The sequence below is a fragment of the Halichoerus grypus genome, chromosome 11 (assembly GCF_964656455.1).
Source record: "Halichoerus grypus chromosome 11, mHalGry1.hap1.1, whole genome shotgun sequence".
In the NCBI taxonomy this organism is placed as follows: domain Eukaryota; kingdom Metazoa; phylum Chordata; class Mammalia; order Carnivora; family Phocidae; genus Halichoerus; species Halichoerus grypus.
Genome location: NC_135722.1, coordinates 50451447 through 50470178, shown reverse-complemented (window position 1 = coordinate 50470178; position 18732 = coordinate 50451447). Strand labels below are relative to the sequence as shown.

Below are 18732 nucleotides of genomic sequence, written 5' to 3'. Positions count from 1 at the left end.
CATTAATCCACAAATAATGATTAATTTTTTTCTAAATCTCATACATTTCTTTTTCTTACCTTATTACAGGTTGTTAACACAAGAAATCATTTTTATCTTCAGGTAAAAACCATGTTCTCCTTTTATGGTGGGTGTTTGTGGCTTGGTATTGACACATCCATCAGTATCTTCTATCAAAATACAATGGCATTATTCATCTACAAATGGAATTTAGATACCCCTGGAAATAAGAGAATATTTTCTTTTTTTTTTTTTTAAGATTTTATTTATTTGACAGAGAGAGAGTGAATAAGCAGGGTGAGTGGGAGAGGGAGAAGCAGGCTCCCCACTGAGCAGGGAGCCCAATGTGGGCCTCGATCCCAGGACCCTGGGATCATGACCTGAGCTGAAGGCAGACGCTTAATGACTGAGCCACCAAGGCACCCCAAGAGAACGTTTTCTTACAGGAGAGATTTCCTTGTAGAAGCAGCATCTAAAATGGAATGGTTACTACTGGGTAACAGAGTCATTTTGTGACAGGCAACAGAAAACATAGATTGGGGGCATAGACTGGGGATCAGAGATAATGAGTTTAGCTGGAGGCATTGAGTTTGAGGTGCCTGAGGGGCACCAAAATGGTGATTTCCAATAGACATTACCATGTCTGCTGTTCAGAATATTAGTCTGGCCTGTTTTGGTAATAGAAGCTATGAGAACAGGTAAGATTTCTCATGGTTACTATATAGAGGCTGAAGGGTCATAGCCTTAAAGATCCCCACCAGGAATGTTAAGAACAGGGAACTTCTCTATTAACTCCATATACTTGTGTTCAATCTCGTGTAGCTCAAATACACATTTAGAAACTCCTTAGAGCTATCAATTTTTCACCTATTTCCCATTTCACTCCTTCTCTTCATATGCAAACTTATTCAGAGAGTTGCCTACACCCACTTTCTCCCTTTCTTCCTAGCCCACTTACTCCTCACTTGATGCAGTCAAGAATCTCTTCCCACAAGACTTTCTCAAGCTAACAAGTGATCTTTTATTTTCAGTCCCGATAGTGCTTGATCTCTCTGCAGCCTTCTGTACTGCTGTCCACTGTTCCTTCCCAATGTGTTTTTTCCTTTGGCTGTTGTAGCACACTATCTCAATTGAATTTCCTATTTCTTTGGCTCTTCCAGTTGTTTTGAGTAATAATAATGAACACAAACATTCACTGGAGAATTGCTAATATCTCATTTTATTTTTCACATGAAACCGAGGCTAAGGGTGGTCGTATCATGAGCAAGTGGTTGGACTCCAATTTGGACATGTCTGTTTCCTGATAGAGCCCCACGTTTAAATAACCTCTGTACACTGTCCCATTTCTGGTGTGACAGGTGAGCTATGATTAATGGCTCAAGGAAGAAAGAGTTGGCTTGAGAGGGAAGGAGAACTAAGGGGCAGTGTACTGCAATGGAAGGAGTTCAAATTCAAGACCGCTGAGTTAGGTCCTTGGTCCTTGAAAAGTCATCCTCAGAGCTGCGGCCCCGTTAGCTATGAGGCTGCAACTTTCCGACCTGACCACAAGGGGGCAGCATCAAGAAGCAGGAGGCTGTTAACTGAGCACAGTCTGGATCCCCTTGGATAGCGCGTTTGGGAGTGTGAGCCAAAGTATCCATGGCTGTGCTCTTTCTAGGACATGCCCACACCTCCGTTTAGTTGCTCCTTTCTTCCAGCGCAGGTCATCCCTCTTCTCTCCGCCTGGCGGCACTCGCCTTCCCTCTAGTCTCCTGAGCCTTAGAATAGTATCAGCACAGCCACTCTGGGTAGGAGTCAGGGCTCAGCTTTTCTTGGGTGCCTGAGTGGAGCGTGGCTCCCAGGGAGCCTGTAGTAATTTACTCTTTCTTTATCCCTCACACTCCCTAGGGCCCGGGAGAAGCTATAAACGTGCCACGGCTTTGGATGGAGGCACTGTTGCTGAGTGAGCCAGGCTCAGCCCAGGGAGGGGGGCGGCGCGAGGCGCGGCAAGGAGTCTTGCCTAGAGATCCAGCCAGAAAGCATTGCAGGAGGAAGCCGGGCCTCTGCTCAGCTCGCTTGGTTACTTGGAGAAGTCTGTCTACGAGCGCGCTTCCCAGATTACGGCGGCTGGGATCCCAGACCTTGTTCAGAGATCAACCAAAGAGGAGTTTCTTCAAACATCGTGAGGCCCGTTGCAAACTATGTCTCTCCCTTGAGCCCGAAAGGACTCCCCAGTTCCATCCTCCTACCCTTCACCTAAGAAACAAAGCAAGGGGAATGAATATATCCAGGGAAGTTACATGTGTGGGACAAATAGATGTGTGGTGGTGGTAGCGGTGGTGGGTGATCCATAATGAAAAACAAACTGAGAAGCTGGGCTATAAAGTTAAGTCTGAGCCAGCCCGTGAAGGACCTTGAATGCAGACCACGTGTTTTCAACTTTGAGCGCTATGGGAGTCACCAGTAACTTGTTAAGAGAGGAGCCTGACATGTCTAGTTTTGCTGTTTCGATAGCAGCGATGCAGAAGGTGCATTGAAATATCTGGGTTTGGAGACAGGTGAGTTAGGAAGATCTTTTCATAATCAGAGCAGAGTGGATGATACAATGAGATTGGGAGGAAAAGAGGGTGTGTTAAATAGGAGGAAAGGTCATAATAGATTAGTTGCAAAAGTAAAATCACATGAGGAGGTAAAAGAGCAGAAAAGTCAGGATGGGACTAACTGCCCTGACCTGGATGACTTGGGTGAGTGGGCGGTACCATTCAGAAGGGGTTCCTTTTGGGGCAAGATGAGTGTGAGGCCCATAGGCTGTCCGAGTAGAAATACGAAGAGGCAGCAGCTTTTAGGGTTGGATCTCAGGACAGAAGCCCTAGAACAGAGCGGTATATGAGACAAAGGAAGTTGAGCCTTGTGGTTATGTGATCACCTGGGAGAGTAGTGGTGGAAGGGGGATGTGCTTGTGGGCACCACATAGCACCAGCCGCAGCATGGACTGCTTTTCTTCCCCTGTGTCTCCTTTCCATGTCACACCCCAGTCAAGCACAATCTAGGACTGACTCTCATGCAGCTCTCCAGAGATCCTGATGAAAAATTCTGTTCTTTTCTTTGTTGGGGGCTAGAAATGATAATCTTTCTTCACTCCCATCTCCCCACCTCCCAGAACACCAGAACTGCTTTTCACAAATTTCCCTGATTAAAAACAAAATTCACCTGGGGAGAAAGGAATTACTGTTTTTAATCAGATTTCTGGACGCCCTGGCCCTGGAAATTCTGATTCTCTGGGCCTGGAGTCAGACCTTGGGAATAGTGTTTTCAATAACTGCTTCAGATTAGTCTATCAGGGGAGTTTGGGAAATGCTCCTCAGGCCTAAACATAAATCTGTCTCTTGAAACCCCATACCAGACAGAACCCCTGCTTTCTGCCCTTAATCAGATTAGAGTGGATGTTAAAGGCAATCACAGACTGAGCCTTACACTCTGGACCCAAATGAACTTTACCCTCACATGCACTAGAAGAGCTGGGGTCAGTGTGGAACATTCTGGGCAGGTCCACTGTGTTGGAGAAGTGGTTAAGAGTAGTGCCCTGGTCCACAGCTTCAGCTCTGGAAAAGAAGAGCTGTTGCATGTTTTCTGAGTGGGTTGTCACACACTGAGATTAATGGGACCCTGGGAAGTGTGTAGAAAGAGACTCAGAGCACAGAGAGGCTAGAGTTCAGAATTACAAGTACTTTATCTTCTGTTTGCTGCTGTCATCATGATGCCAGTGCCCTTGTAATTCCTTTCTCTCCTCTGAGCCATGACTGAATGGTGTTTCTCCTTTTCCCCTTCATAGACCCTGGACTTGGCATGCAGAAGTCTCAGGACTTGGTTCCTGTCATGGCCGTTCCAAATGGAACTCTGGTACACCCAGTGTATTTCCTGCTGGTGGGCATCCCTGGCCTGGGGCCTAACATACACTTTTGGCTGGCTTTTCCACTGTGTTTTATGTATGCCTTGGTCACTCTGGGCAACTTGGCCATTGTCCTCATCATCTGTGTGGAAAGGTGCCTGCATGAGCCCATGTACCTCTTCCTGGCCATGCTTTCCACCATTGACCTAGTCCTGTCTTCTGTCACCATGCCCAAGATGGCCAGCCTCTTCCTGACAGGCATCCAGGAGATAGGATTCAATGTTTGTCTGGCCCAGATGTTCCTTATCCATGCTCTGTTGGCCATGGAGTCAGCTGTCCTGCTGGCCATGGCTTTTGACTGCTTTGTGGCCATCTGCCATCCACTGTGACATGCTTCTGTGCTCACAGGGCCTACTGTGGCCAAGACTGGACTAGCTGCCCTGACTAGGGGATTTGTTTTCTTCTTCCCTCTGCCCTTCATCCTGAAGCGGTTGTTATACTGCCAAACACATACTGTCACACACTCCTTCTGTTTGCACCAAGATATTATGAAGTTGTCCTGTACTGACACCATGGTCAGTGTAGTATACGGACTCTTCATTATCCTCTCAGTGATGGGTGTGGACTCCCTCTTCATTGGCCTCTCCTACATTCTCATCCTGAAGACTGTGTTGGAGTTGTCTTCTCGGGGGGCAGCACTCAAGGCTTTCAACACCTGCGTCTCCCATATCTGTGCTGTCCTGGTCTTCTATGTGCCCCTCATTGGGCTCTCAGTGGTGCACAGGCTGGGGGGCCCTACCTCCCTGCTCCATGTGATTATGGCTAATATCTACCTACTATTACCACCTGTGGTCAACCCTGTTGTCTATGGAGCCAAGACCAAGGAGATCCGTTCATGGATCCTCCATATGTTCTCACAGGGTGGTGGGTGAGCAGAATAACCTCCCCAATGCCTTCAATCCCTGCCAAAGCTGAGAGGATTAGGATCTTGTTGTCTTGGTGATTGGAGCATCCAACCCACTGGGCTGTCTATTTCCAGATATCTGGAATGTGTCAGTACAGAAGTGTGGTTCTGAGAACATTTTGGCCAGGCCAAAGGAGCAGCCCCAAGTGAAGGTTTCTCATCAGAAGGCTCCTACATTGGCAGGAATGGGTCAGTACTAAGCCATTGGCTGGGGGTAGCCTGGACAAGTGTGGCCTTCCTGCTAACATGGAGGTGGACCAGAGAGGCCGCAGCTGGTCCTGTCAGTGAGCTGTGCTCCCAGCAGCAGGCGCTTGTGAAGGAGATTTGAACACCACACCTCCATGGCTGCCACAGCATCTGACCTTAGACATTTCAGCCACTTAAGACCTGTGGTATGGGACTTAGGTATTTTCTGCCTCCAGCCCTTGGGTGTATTTAGTTTCATCTTTAATAATTTACTGATGTGTAATTGATATACAACATACGGCACACATTTAAAGTGTACAGTTTGATAAGTTTTGACATGTACACACCCACAAAACCACACCACAGTCAAGATATGAACAAATTCATCACCCCCGAAAGTTTCCTTATACCCTTTTAAAATCCCTCACTCCCATCTCTCCTGGTCACCCCTTGCTCCAGTCCCCAGACAACCGCTGAAATACTTTATGCTACATTAGTTTGCATTTTCTGGAATTTTATATAAATAGAATCATACAATATGTAGTCCTTTTCTTGTCTGGCTTATTTTACACAGCACAATTATTTTGAGATTCATCCATGCTGTAGCATATATAAGTAACTTAATTCTTTTACTGCTGGGTAGCGTCCTATTGTGTAATTATGTCATAGTTTGTTTATCCATTCATCTCTTGATGGACATTTAGGATGTTTCCAGAATTGACTGTTACAAATAAAGCTGCTATGAACATGTAAGTCTTTGTTTGGACATGTTGTGTTTTTTTTTTTTCCTCCCGTGTAAATACTTAGGAATGAAATGGCTAGATCATACTGGAGGTATCTGTTTAATTTTTAACTGCCAAACTGTTTTCCACAGTGGTTGTGCCATTTTCCAGTGTGGTTGTACCATTTTACATTTCCACTGATAGTGTGCGAAAGTTACAATTTTTTGGCATCTTAACCTACATTTGATATAGTCTGTATTTTGTATTTTAGCCATTTTAGTAGGTTTGTAATAGTATCTCATTGCACTTTCAATATGACCCTAATAAATAGTGATGTTTCACATCTTTTCATGTGCTTATTTGCCATTTGTAAATCTTTGCCACTTTTCTATTGGGTTGTTTTGTTATTGTTGAGTTTGGACTTTTTAAAATATATGTTGCACATAAATCCTATATCAGATATTACTTTACACCTATATCAGATATTACTTTACACCTCCGCCCAGTCTGTGGCTTGTCTTTTGCTTCTCTTAATGGTCTTAAAAAAATCAAACATTCTTAATTGACAAAGTCCAGTTTATCAGTTGTTCTTTCATAGCACACACTTTTGATATTGTATTTAAAAACTCATCACCCTAATCCATACACATACACATGCACATACACATACACAAAAATCCATGTTCTTTTTCATCCCCTAGAAACATAGTTTTGGGTTTTACATTTAGCTCTGTGATCTATTTTATGTTAATTTTTGTATATAGTGTAAGGTATGGATCAAAGTTAATTTATTTCCATGTGGATATCTGGTTATTTTAATGTTACTGGACCATCCGTGGTCAGCTATATTGTTTTTGTATCTTGTAGAAAATCAGTTATCTATATATGTATGGGTCTCATTCTAGACTCTTTATTCAATTCACTGACCTATTTTTCTATTTTTTATGTTAATACCACATTGTTTTGACTACTGTAGCTTTGTAAGATATCTTGCAATCAGTATTGTTAATCCTTTCACTTTGTTCTTCATTTTCAAAGGTGGTCTGACTGTACTTTCATAGGAATTTTAGCAGCAGTTTTAAAATTTATATAAAACAGTCTTTTGGAATTTTTATTTGAATTGTACTGAATTGATATAGGTCAGTTTAGAGAGAATTGACATTGTTGAGTTTTCTAATTCACGAACACAGTATATCTCTTCATTTTTAGGGTCTCCCTCAATTTCTTTCCGAAATGTTTTGTAGTTTCATTGTACAGGTTTTTCATGTCTCTCATCAGACTTATCTGTATTTCATATTTTGATGCTATTATAAATGGTATTTAGTTAACATTTATGATTATCCATTATGCTAGTGTACAGAACTATAATTAATTTCTTTTTTTTTTCATTTTTTAAGTTTTTATTTAAATCCCAGTTAGTTAATATACAGTGTAGTATTCGGTTTCAGGTATAGAATATAGTGATTCAACACTTCCATACAACACCTGGTGCTCATTACAAGTGCACTCCTTAATCCCCATCACTTATGTAACCCACCTCCCGCCCAGCTCCCCTTTGGTAATCATCAGTGTGTTCTCTATAGTTAGGAGTCTGTTTCTTGGTTTGCACCCCCCTCTCCCCCCCCCATAGCTGTTTTATTTCTTAAATTCTTTTTTTTTTATTGTTAATCCCCATACATTACATCTAAAACTAATGAGGTAATGTATGGGGATTAATATAATTAATTTCTTTACATTAGTCCTGAGTCTTGAACTTTGCTAAACTCAATCATTATTTCTACAAGTTTTTTGTATATTGCATTAGATTTTCTACATAGGTGATCATGTTGCTTGTGAACAAAGACAGTTTTACTTCTTTCTTTCAAATTTGGATACATTTAATTGATTAGTTTGTTTTATTGCATTGGCAAGACATGCCAGGATATTGTGAATAGAAGTGATAAGTGTCCCGTGATCTTAGGGGGAAAACATCTGTTTTACTATTAAGTATGTTCTATTAATTCTTAAGAGAGATATTGAAATATATAACTTTATATTTGTCTATTGCTTCATGTAGTTATGTCACTTTATCCTTCAAGTATTTTGAAATTTTCTTAACAGGTGTTTAGATATTTAGCATTTTTAATTTTCTCATAATGAATTATCATTATGAAGTGACCTTCTTTATTTGTGGTAATATTCTTTTTTTTTTTTTAAATTTTTTATTGTTATGTTAATCCCCATACATTACATCATTAGTTTTAGATATAGTGTTCCATGATTCATTGTTTGTGCATAACACCCAGTGCTCCATGCAGAACGTGCCCTCCTCAATACCCATCACCAGGCTAACCCATCCTCCCAACCCCCTCCCCTCTAGAACCCTCAGTTTGTTTTTCAGAGTCCATCGTCTCTCATGGTTCTTCTCCCCCTCCGATTTCCCCCCTTTCATTCTTCCCCTCCTGCTACATTCTTCTTCTTTTTTTCTTTCTTAACATATATTGCATTATTTGTTTCAGAGGTACAGATCTGAGATTCAACAGTCTTGCACAATTCACAGTGCTTACCAGAGCACATACCCTCCCCAGTGTCCATCACCCAGTCACCCCATCCCTCCCACCCCACCCCCCACTCCAGCAACCCTCAGTTTGTTTCCTGAGATTAAGAATTCCTCATATCAGTGAGGTCATATGATACATGTCTTTCTCTGTTTGACTTATTTCGCTCAGCATAATACCCTCCAGTTCCATCCACGTCGTTGCAAACGGCAAGATCTCATTCCTTTTGATGGCTGCATAATATTCCATTATGTATATATACCACATCTTCTTTATCCATTCATCTGTTGATGGACATCTTGGCTCTTTCCACAGTTTGGCTATTGTGGACATTGCTGCTATAAACATCAGGGTGCACGTACCCTTTCGGGTCCCTACTTTTGTATCTTTGGGGTAAATACCCAGGAGTGCAATTGCTGGATCATATGGTAGCTCTATTTTCAACTTTTTGAGGAACCTCCATACTGTTTTTGTGGTAATATTCTTTACTCTGAAATCTACATTGCCTGATATTAATAAAGCCATTTTAGCTTTCTTGTAATTAATGTAATCATGATATATATTTTTTTCCATTCCTTACTTTTCATCTATTTGTGTCTTTTGGTTTGGAGTGCCTTTTTTTATAGACAGGATATTGTCACATCTTTCATTTTTATCTGATTTGATGATATCTGTATTTTAATTGGGGTATCCCATTTGTTTTCTATTTGTACCTTCTGTTTTTCCCCCCTTTTGCCTTTTTTTCTTTCTTTTGGTTAACTGAATACTTTTAATGGTTCAATGTTATCTCCTTTATGGTTTGTTAGCTATCACTGTTTTGTTATTTTTTTTTAAATTTTATTTATTTATTTGACAGAGATGCAGCGAGAGAGGGAACGCAAACAGGGGGAGCGGGAGAGGGAGAAGCAGTGCCCTCCCGTGGAGCAGGGTGCCCAATGTGGGGCAGGGGCTTAAGGACTGAGCCACCCAGGCACCCCACTGTTTTGTTATTTTAATGGCTGCTTAAGGTTTATAATATATATTAACTTATCACAGCCTACCTTCATTTAAACATTTAATGTGTAGAAGAATTTTATAATACTGTATTTCCATTCCTCTCCTCCCAATCTTTGTGCTGTTGTTGTATATATTGCTTTTATATATTTTATAAACCCCACACTAAATTATTGTTATTTTCGTTTAAACAATTATCTTTAAAGAGGTTTGAATAATAAAAAAACAACTTTATGTATTTACCCATGTAGTTACAATTTTTACTGCCCTGCATTTCTTTGTGTAGATGTACATTATTTCTATCTGGTGTTATTTTTCTCTGCTTGAAGAGTTTCTTTATCATACCTTGTGATGTAATTTGCCGATAATGAATTATTTCAGCTTTTGTGTACCTAAAACATCTTTATCTTGAGCTTCTTGCATCTATGAGTTTATAGGTTTATAGTGTGTGTCAAATTTGGAAAACTTTTGGCCCCTATTTTTTGTCCCCCCCCTCCACTGAGGACTCCAATCACATGTAATTAGGCCACTTGAAGTTCTCCCACTGCTCATTGAGTCTGTGGGTTTTTTATTTTATTTTATTTTATTTTATTTGACAGAGAGAGAGAGTACAAGCAGGGGGAGTGGCAGGCAGGGGCAGAGGGAGAGGGAGAAGCAGACTCCCCACTGAGCAGGGAGCTGGACATAGGGCTAGATCCCAGGATATTGACCAGAGCAGAAGGCAGACACTTAACCTACTGAACCACTCAGGCACTCCTGATTTCAATTTTAAAAAATATCTTTCATGTCTCTACTTAACTTTTTAAGCTATTTAATGCAGTTATAGTTATCATCTTAATATCTTTATCTTGTAGTTCAGTTCAGGTCAGTTTTAATTATTCTCTTCATTATGGGTCATTTTTCTTCTTTGCGTGTCTGGCAATTTGATCATTTGTGAGACTGTGAAGATTTTACTTTGGTTCTGCGTATTTTCGTATCCCTATAGATATTCTTCTGCTTTGTTCAGGGAATCAGTCAAGTTACTTGTACATAGTTAGGTCATTTGGGTCTTGCTTTTAAGATTTGTTAGGTGGGACTAGAGCAGTGCTCAGTCTAAGGTTCATTATTCCCCACTACGGAGGCAAGATCCTTCTGCATTCTTTACTTAGCGCCCTGTGAATCTTGAAGTTTTCCAGTCTGGCTGGTGGAAACAATCACTGTTCTTGGCCCTGTGTGAGCACTGGATAGTGTCCCCTTTCATCTTTTCAGGTGGGTCTTTCCCCAGCTTTAGGTAGCTTGCTCACATGCGTGTGTTGATCAGGACCTCAGCTGAAGGAGGACCCTCTACGTCTCTGGAGTTCTCTCTCTGTATAGATCTCTCATCTTTGATACTCTCCCTTCAAATCTAGCTGGCTTGATCTTCCTGAACTCTTCATCTCCATGTCCTTAACTTAGGGTGTCCTCTGGACTCTGCCTGGGTTCTCCTTCCCTGCATTGCAACATGGAAACTTTCTTAGGGCAGGAAGCTGGGGAATCCACAGGGTTTCACCTTATTTGTTTCGCATATCTCAGGGCTCACTGGACTTCATTGCCTGATGCCCACTGTCTTGCAAACTATTGTTTATGTATATTGTCCATTTCTTGGTTCCTTCAGGGGGATGTTACTTCTTGCTACTCCATTTTGGCCAGAGGTAGAAGTCCCTGGGAGATACATATATATATTTGAAGTCTTCACACAGCCTAAGTTTGGGAGGTTTAGGGAAACAGCAGAGATGGCTTGAGGGTGATGGCAGCGAGTGTCAGGCTGCAGGGTCTGCAGGTACCTGGAGCTCTTGTCACTAGTTTTGATATGGTTTGAGATGGAAAGGCCTGATTTGACGTGGTCTGTTTTTGCATAGTTTGAGTTAGTGTGCTCTGGGTTGTAAATATAAAACTTAGAGTTGTAAAACTGGTAAGTAGACAACAAAGAGAAGCCAAGTAAAATTCACTTTGCTTTATTTATAGACTTTAAAAAAAGTATTTAAATATGTAAGGTATTTAGTTTTACATTAAAATTGTTCTCTAGCTCTCTAAAATATTCTTTCACGACTTTTGCCCTTAAGAGAGAAACCAGATGGCATTGGTCTTATATGGTTGGTGTTGGAGGTAGGGGAGGGTTAAGGAAACCACATCTTCCTTCCTCAGCCAGAAGTTCAGAAACCCAAGGCCAGGGAGTGGAAGATAGCATGGTCCCCAGGGATCCATGTTATGAGTTAGCTAGACACAGGGCCCAGAGCCTGGGAGACAAAGAAAATGTAGCCCTAGAGCTTTGGGGAAAGGCGGATGGGTCCACTTGGATCCAGACTCAGCAAGGACCCAAGCAGGGGCCACCAACAGGAAGAAGGCAGAGGACAGAGAAAGCTTCAGGAAGAAGAGGGGCTGGTACTTAATTATGGGGCCTCACTGAAAGCTTATTCTGTTTTTCCTCTGGTTGAGTTGAATGAGCCTGGGAAGAAACTTGGAGAAAAGCCCCTCACGAAGTCCATGGCCACACAAATGAGTTTCTTTTAGCCTTTCCTTACTCATCCCCCTGTCTAACTTTACATTGGGAACTGGCCAATATCCCTGCTGGCACAGGGCCCATCTGGGGAGGACTCTAGAGACCCTCTCTACCCGCTGCCCCTCCTTCCCCATACCCGAGGTACACTTTCCCAGGACACAGAAGCCAAGAAGGACACCAGACCCACAGTTGGCTACTGAGGAGTACCTGCTGATAGACCCTCCGGGCAGCACCTCCGCCCCCCCCAGGAGGGAGAAGCAGAAGGAGGGAGGAGGTAAGACAGAGAATAAATAACCCTGACTAGGGAGGCCCAAAGGAGGGGGTGGAGACAGAGAGTGCTGAACTTCAGCACAGTCTGCCAAACCTCTTTGGGAAGAGGACTGGAGAAAAAGACACACATTTCTTCCAGGCCTTTGAGGTGAGTGCAGGAGACAAGGGGGTATGCACAGGTGTGTGGGTTTCTTACAGCTAGGAAATTCCCATTAGACTTGCCAAGTGAAGGAGGAACCAGGCTGTGATGAACCAGAAGTACAGGGGTGGAGCCAAGGAGCATGAAGGAGGCTCCTGACTCAAAGGACAGTGTTAACAGTTTCTGTGTGGGGTGAAGGGAAGCATGGGCAGTGGTAGATGCTGCCTATGAGTAGTTTTCAAGCAATTTTTAGTGATCAGTTTCCTGGGGGTGCCCATCTAGGTCTTGGCAGGAGTTGGCCTAAATGAAGGTGAAGGGTCAGAAAGCAGACTGGGTTGGGGTTAGGTTAGAGTTAGATTGGGGTTTGTGTGTTAACAGGACCAGTCCCAGGTTGTTAGAGTGGTTGAAGCTTAGTTTGTGATTGGGGGTTTAGGGCTCATTCTACAATCTGTATCGGGAGTCATTCTGTGGCTGATATTGGGACTTAGCAGTCCTCCTGGGGCTCTGGTCCTGACTCAGTCTGTGCCTCGGGTCAGGGTCCAGTCTTCATCTCATATAAAAAGTGCATTACCACCTACACTGTGACTTCCCCTGCTGTGCATTCTGTTCCCCAGCCCCACTGAACCACTTGCAGCTTTCCAAACAAGATGTGTTCTCTCTCTCTGGGTCTTCAAATTTGCCAGTGTGCACTTTTTTTTTTTTTTTAAAGATTTATTTATTTATTTATTTGAGAGAGAGAGAGAGAGCAGAGTGAGAGAGAGCACGAGCTGGGGGTGGGGGCAGAGGGAAGGGGAGAAGCCCTGCTCAAGGGCTCCATCCCAGGACCCCAGGATCGTGACCTGAGCTGAAGGCAGATGCTGCTTGACCATCTGAGCCACCCAGGTGCCCCGCCAGTGTGCACTTTTAACAAATTAAATCCAGTCTGTTGCTTTAGTTCCCCCAGGTGATTCAGAATTAAATGAAAGCCCTTTGCCATGTCCTGCAAGCCACTACATGATCTGGCCCCTTCCCTCCTTTCTGACCTCATCTTCTAAAACTCTCCTGTGTTCTCAATACTCTGGCTACCATTGACCTTCTTTCTGTTCTGTGAATCCCCAGAACAGAAGACCTTCTCCTTTTATTGTCTCCTCAGCTCTTTCCCTAGATCTCAGAATGGCTGGCATGTTCTTATCATACAGCTCTCAGCTGATATGTCATGTCCTCAGAGAGGCTGTCACTGACCCCCTCTCAAATATGGGTGCCCTCCCTCCCTGTCCTTCTCTATCCTTTCACTCCATCTTATCTTAGGTGCACTTATCTTTACCTGATATGTTCTTGCTTATTTATTTGTTTACTATTTGTTATTTCCCTCCTAGTGCATGAACTCCATGAAAACAGTGATCTTTTCTGTTTCATCCACTGTTTTATCTCTAGTTTTGGCACATGGTAGGTACTCAGTATGTTATTACTGTCTAACTGAATGCTGCTGTCCCCATACTCTCCACCCTGCCTGGTTGACTGTGACTGGCCCCGCAAGGCTTGGCTCAGAGGTCACCTCCTCAGGGAAGCCCTCTGGGCCTGACAACTTGGTAAGCTATTGTCTGCTTTGCTCCTGAGGCCCGTACTTACCAACATGTTGTGATAGCTGCATGATTTGTCTCAATTTCTCTCCACCCCTGGAGTTCTGACTTGTGCCTTGTTTATGCTGTGTCTCATTATCTCCAGTGCTTAGCATAGGTTCTGGTACATGACAGTCAATCAATGATTACTGGAAAAACATCAGTATATCAATCAAAGTCCAAGATCAGGCTTTTTCACTGCACCACATTTCCCTGTGTGCAGGTAACAGAGTAGCTCTGATGGGCACTGTTTACCAGGTCAAGCTTTGCAGGTCTGTGGGACTTTTATTGACTCTGGTCCTATGTGGGATGTGGAGGGGCAGGAACCTGAATCCCTGGAGCTCTATTTGGGGGTGATTTTGGAGGGCCGGGCTGACTCGAATGAGTAGAGTGAGGCTCCCAGCCTGTAGTGAGGCTCTACTTTTTTTGAGTTGGAAAAATGAGAGAGTGCAATTTCTATTCTCATTTTGGCCATTCTAAAATGAGTGGCCAAGGCCCTGCAAAGGTTCATATGCTTTATCAAATCCAGGCAAAGAAGGGGGGACAGGGGATGTGGATGATTTGGGGTGGAAGTGATTCTGGGGCTACCACACTCATGGAGTATTAAGGAAAGTGCCCCCCTCTCATGAACTGAGTTATGAGATCCTACAGTTCTTGCCCACCCCTGAAGTCTACCTTCCCTCTCTGGGCCTGGGAGTAGGAGCCAGAGGCTCCCAGGTATTCTGGGCTCTCTCCAAGGACATTCTCTTCCAGATGTTCCCACAGAGGGTGGCAGGGGCACCAGAGGTCCCTACCACACTGCTCTAGGCATGGAGCATTCTGTGCATTTAGCCCAGACAATGGCAATGACTATGAATCTTCTTCCATTCCCTCCTTGTTCCCCTTCCCTGCTGCACATAAGTGGGTAGAGTTGGTCAGGTTGTTTTGAGTCCTGGAGAGGCCCTCTAGACTCACGGGTCCTCAAAGTTTGGATTTCTTGGAGATTAACATTAAAATAGTCCTTATAAAACATTCTGAAGGAGACTGGGAGAGGGCAGGGCAGTAGCCTGGCCTATTGGAAAGCATATGGATTTGGCACTGATAGCTCTAATTAACTTTCAACATCCTTATCAGTCAAGTGGGATTAATAATACTTGCCTGACAGGTTAATGAGAGGCTCTAATCATATAAGAAGAAAGTACTGGGTAGAGAATAAAGTTTTTTAATCTCCACTATGGGACCTACCCAAAGTCACAGCCAGAGGAGTTGGGGCTGAAAGGAGAGTGCCCAAGTCCTAGTCCAGGAGGGTCCTCTTCATTGCCCTCTTGAGTTTCCTTCCAAGGGTCTATCTGGGCCAGGTGTCCTACTTACCAGGCCATTCTACCCTGCCTCTTGGGAAGATTTTATTGCTTTCAGAAGGTGCAGCACAATTAAGGGCAGCCTAGAATAGGAGAAAATGTATAGGCCTTGAGGTTAGACAGTCCAGGTTAAATTTCTGCTTTTCTAGTCAACTGTTCAACCCTGGGAACATTATTTAATCCCTTGGGACCCAGTTTTCTGAGCTATAATATAGAGAAGGTACATAGAATTCCTATCATGCAGAATTGTTCTTAGGTTAGAGATCATCTTTTTACAGTGCCCAACGTTTTGTAGACACTCAGTGATTTCTGTTATCATAAAAAGCAATAAAATCAGTGTTGGGAGTGACTTCATTATTATTCTCTTGGATCAGAATAAATAGAGCTTGTAGCCCCTGGTCTACCTCTCTGACTGCCTTTCCATGGGTCTCTGAGAAAGAGGGATTTTGGAGAGCTCTTGGGAAGAGCGTGAGGATGGGCTGGTCATGGGTCTGGAAGCCAGGAGGAAGGAATGGGGATTGAAGGCCTCAAAGTGTATTTCTGCTCTGTGTAGCTGGCAGCTTCTGCTTCCTCTATCCTCAAGAAAGGGCCAAGATGTCCTTCACAGCTTTCCAAGGCACATGGCTGGGACTTGCTGAGATAGTGTGACTTTTTCAGAGAAAATCCCAGGCCTATTCCCTGGGGCTAGGGTAGTGCAGGCTTTCAAAAAAAAAAAAGAAAAAAGACTTTCTTTGTTTATTTTTCCTTGAGTATGTTTTATTTTCTTTTTTTTTTTTTTTTCTTTTTTTTTTTTTTAATTTTATTTTATTTTTTTAATTTTTTTATTGTTATGTTAATCCCCATACATTACATCATTCGTTTTAGATTTAGTGTTCCATGATTCATTGTTTGTGCATAACACCCAGTGCTCCATGCAGAACGTGCCCTCCTCAATACCCATCACCAGGCTAACCCATCCTCCCAACCCCCTCCCCTCTAGAACCCTCAGTTTGTTTTTCAGAGTCCATCGTCTCTCATGGTTCTTCTCCCCCTCCGATTTCCCCCCCTTCATTCTTCCCCTCCTGCTACATTCTTCTTCTTTTTTTCTTTCTTAACATATATTGCATTATTTGTTTCAGAGGTACAGATCTGAGATTCAACAGTCTTGCACAATTCACAGCGCTTACCAGAACACATACCCTCCCCAGTGTCCATCCCACCCAGTCACCCCATCCCTCCCACCCCACCCCCCACTCCAGCAACCCTCAGTTTGTTTCCTGAGATTAAGAATTCCTCATATCAGTGAGGTCATATGATACATGTCTTTCTCTGTTTGACTTATTTCGCTCAGCATAATACCCTCCAGTTCCATCCATGTCGTTGCAAATGGCAAGATCTTATTCCTTTTGATGGCTGCATAATATTCCATTGTATATATATACCACATCTTCTTTATCCATTCATCTGTTGATGGACATCTTGGCTCTTTCCACAGTTTGGCTATTGTGGACATTGCTGCTATAAACATCGGGGTGCACGTAGCCTTTCGGGTCCCTACTTTTGTATCTTTGGGGTAAATACCCAGTAGTGCAATTGCTGGATCATATGGTAGCTCTATTTTCAACTTTTTGAGGAACCTCCATACTGTTTTCCAGAGTGGCTGCACCAGCTTGCATTCCCACCAACAGTGTAGGAGGGTTCCCCTTTCTCCGCATCCCCGCCAACATCTGTCATTTCCTGACTTGTTAATTTTAGCCATTCTGACTGGTGTGAGGTGGTATCTCATTGAGGTTTTGATTTGGATTTCCCTGATGCCGAGCGATATTGAACACTTTTTCATGTGTCTGTTGGCCATTTGGATGTCTTCTTTGGAAAAATGTCTGTTCATGTCTTCTGCCCATTTCTTGATTGGATTCTTTGTTCTTTGGGTGTTGAGTTTGGTGAGTTCTTTATAGATTTTGGATACTAGCCCTTTATCTGATATGTCATTTGCAAATATCTTCTCCCATTCTGTCAGTTGTCTTTTGGTTTTGTTGACTGTTTCCTTTGCTTTGCAAAAGCTTTTTATCTTGATGAAGTCCCAATAGTTCATTTTTGCCCTTGCTTCCCTTGCCTTTGGCGATGTTTCTAGGAAGAAGTTGCTGCGGCTGAGGTCGAAGAGGTTGCTGCCTGTGTTCTCCTTTAGGATTTTGATGGACTCCTGTCTCACATTGAGGTCTTTCAACCATTTGGAGTCTATTTTTGTGTGTGGTGTAAGGAAATGGTCCAGTTTCATTCTTCTGCATGTGGCTGTCCAATTTTCCCAACACCATTTGTTGAAGAGACTGTCTTTTTTCCATTGGACATTCTTCCCTGCTTTGTCAAAGATTAGTTGACCATAGAGTTGAGGGTCCATTTCTGGGCTCTCTATTCTGTTCCATTGATCTATGTGTCTGTTTTTGTGCCAGTACCATACTGTCTTGATGATGACAGCTTTGTAGTAGAGCTGGAAGTCTGGAATTGTGATGCCGCCAGCTTTGCTTTTCTTTTTCAACATTCCTCTGGCTATGCGGGGTCTTTTCTGGTTCCATACAAATTTTAGGATTATTTGTTCCATTTCTTTGAAGAAAGTGGATGGTATTTTGATGGGGATTGCATTGAATGTGTAGATTGCTCTAGGTAGGATTGACATCTTCACAATATTTGTTCTTCCAATCCATGAGCATGGAATGTTTTTCCATTTCTTTGTGTCTTCCTCAATTTCTTTCATGAGTATTTTATAGTTTTCTGAGTACAGATCCTTTGCCTCTTTGGTTAGATTTATTCCTAGGTATCGTATGGTTTTGGGTGCAATTGTAAATGGGATCGACTCCTTAATTTCTCTTTCTTCTGACTTGTTGTTGGTGTATAGGAATGCCACTGACTTCTGTGCATTGATTTTATATCCTGCCACTTGACTGAATTCCTGTATGAGTTCTAGCAGTTTTGGGGTGGAGTCTTTGGGATTTTCCACATAAAGTATCATATCATCTGCAAAGAGTGAGAGTTTGACTTCTTCTTTGCCGATTTGGATGCCTTTGATTTCTTTTTGTTGTCTGATTGCTGTGGCTAGGACTTCCAATACTATGTTGAATAGCAGTGGTGATAGTGGACATCCCTGCCGCGTTCCTGACCTTAGGGGGAAAGCTCTCAGTTTTTCCCCATTGAGAATGATATTCGCTGTAGGTTTTTCATAGATGGCTTTTATGATATTGAGGTATGTACCCTCTATCCCTATACTCTGAAGAGTTTTGATCAAGAAAGGATGCTGTACTTTGTCAAATGCTTTTTCTGCATCTATTGAGAGGATCATGTGATTCTTGTTTTTTCTTTTGTTAATGTATTGTATCACGTTGATTGATTTGCGGATGTTGAACCAACCTTGCAGCCCAGGGATAAATCCCACTTGGTCGTGGTAAATAACCTTTTAATGTACTGTTGGATCCTATTGGCTAGTATTTTGGTGAGAATTTTTGCATCCATGTTCATCAGGGATATTGGTCTGTAATTCTCCTTTTTGATGGGGTCTTTGTCTGGTTTTGGGATCAAGGTAATGCTGGCCTCATAAAATGAGTTTGGAAGTTTTCCTTCCATTTCTATTTT

At 42.8% G+C, this 18732-nt stretch overlaps 1 protein-coding gene across 1 annotated transcript; it reads left to right on the top strand.

The window, feature by feature from the left end:
* The first annotated feature begins 3717 nt into the window (after positions 1–3717).
* Positions 3718–4942, top strand: OR51D1 (olfactory receptor family 51 subfamily D member 1). The gene is given in 1 exon segment (XM_036074410.2): positions 3718–4942. A coding segment is annotated over 1 exon segment (1017 nt). The 5' UTR covers positions 3718–3783; the 3' UTR covers positions 4801–4942.
* Positions 4943–18732: the final 13790 nt, after the last annotated feature.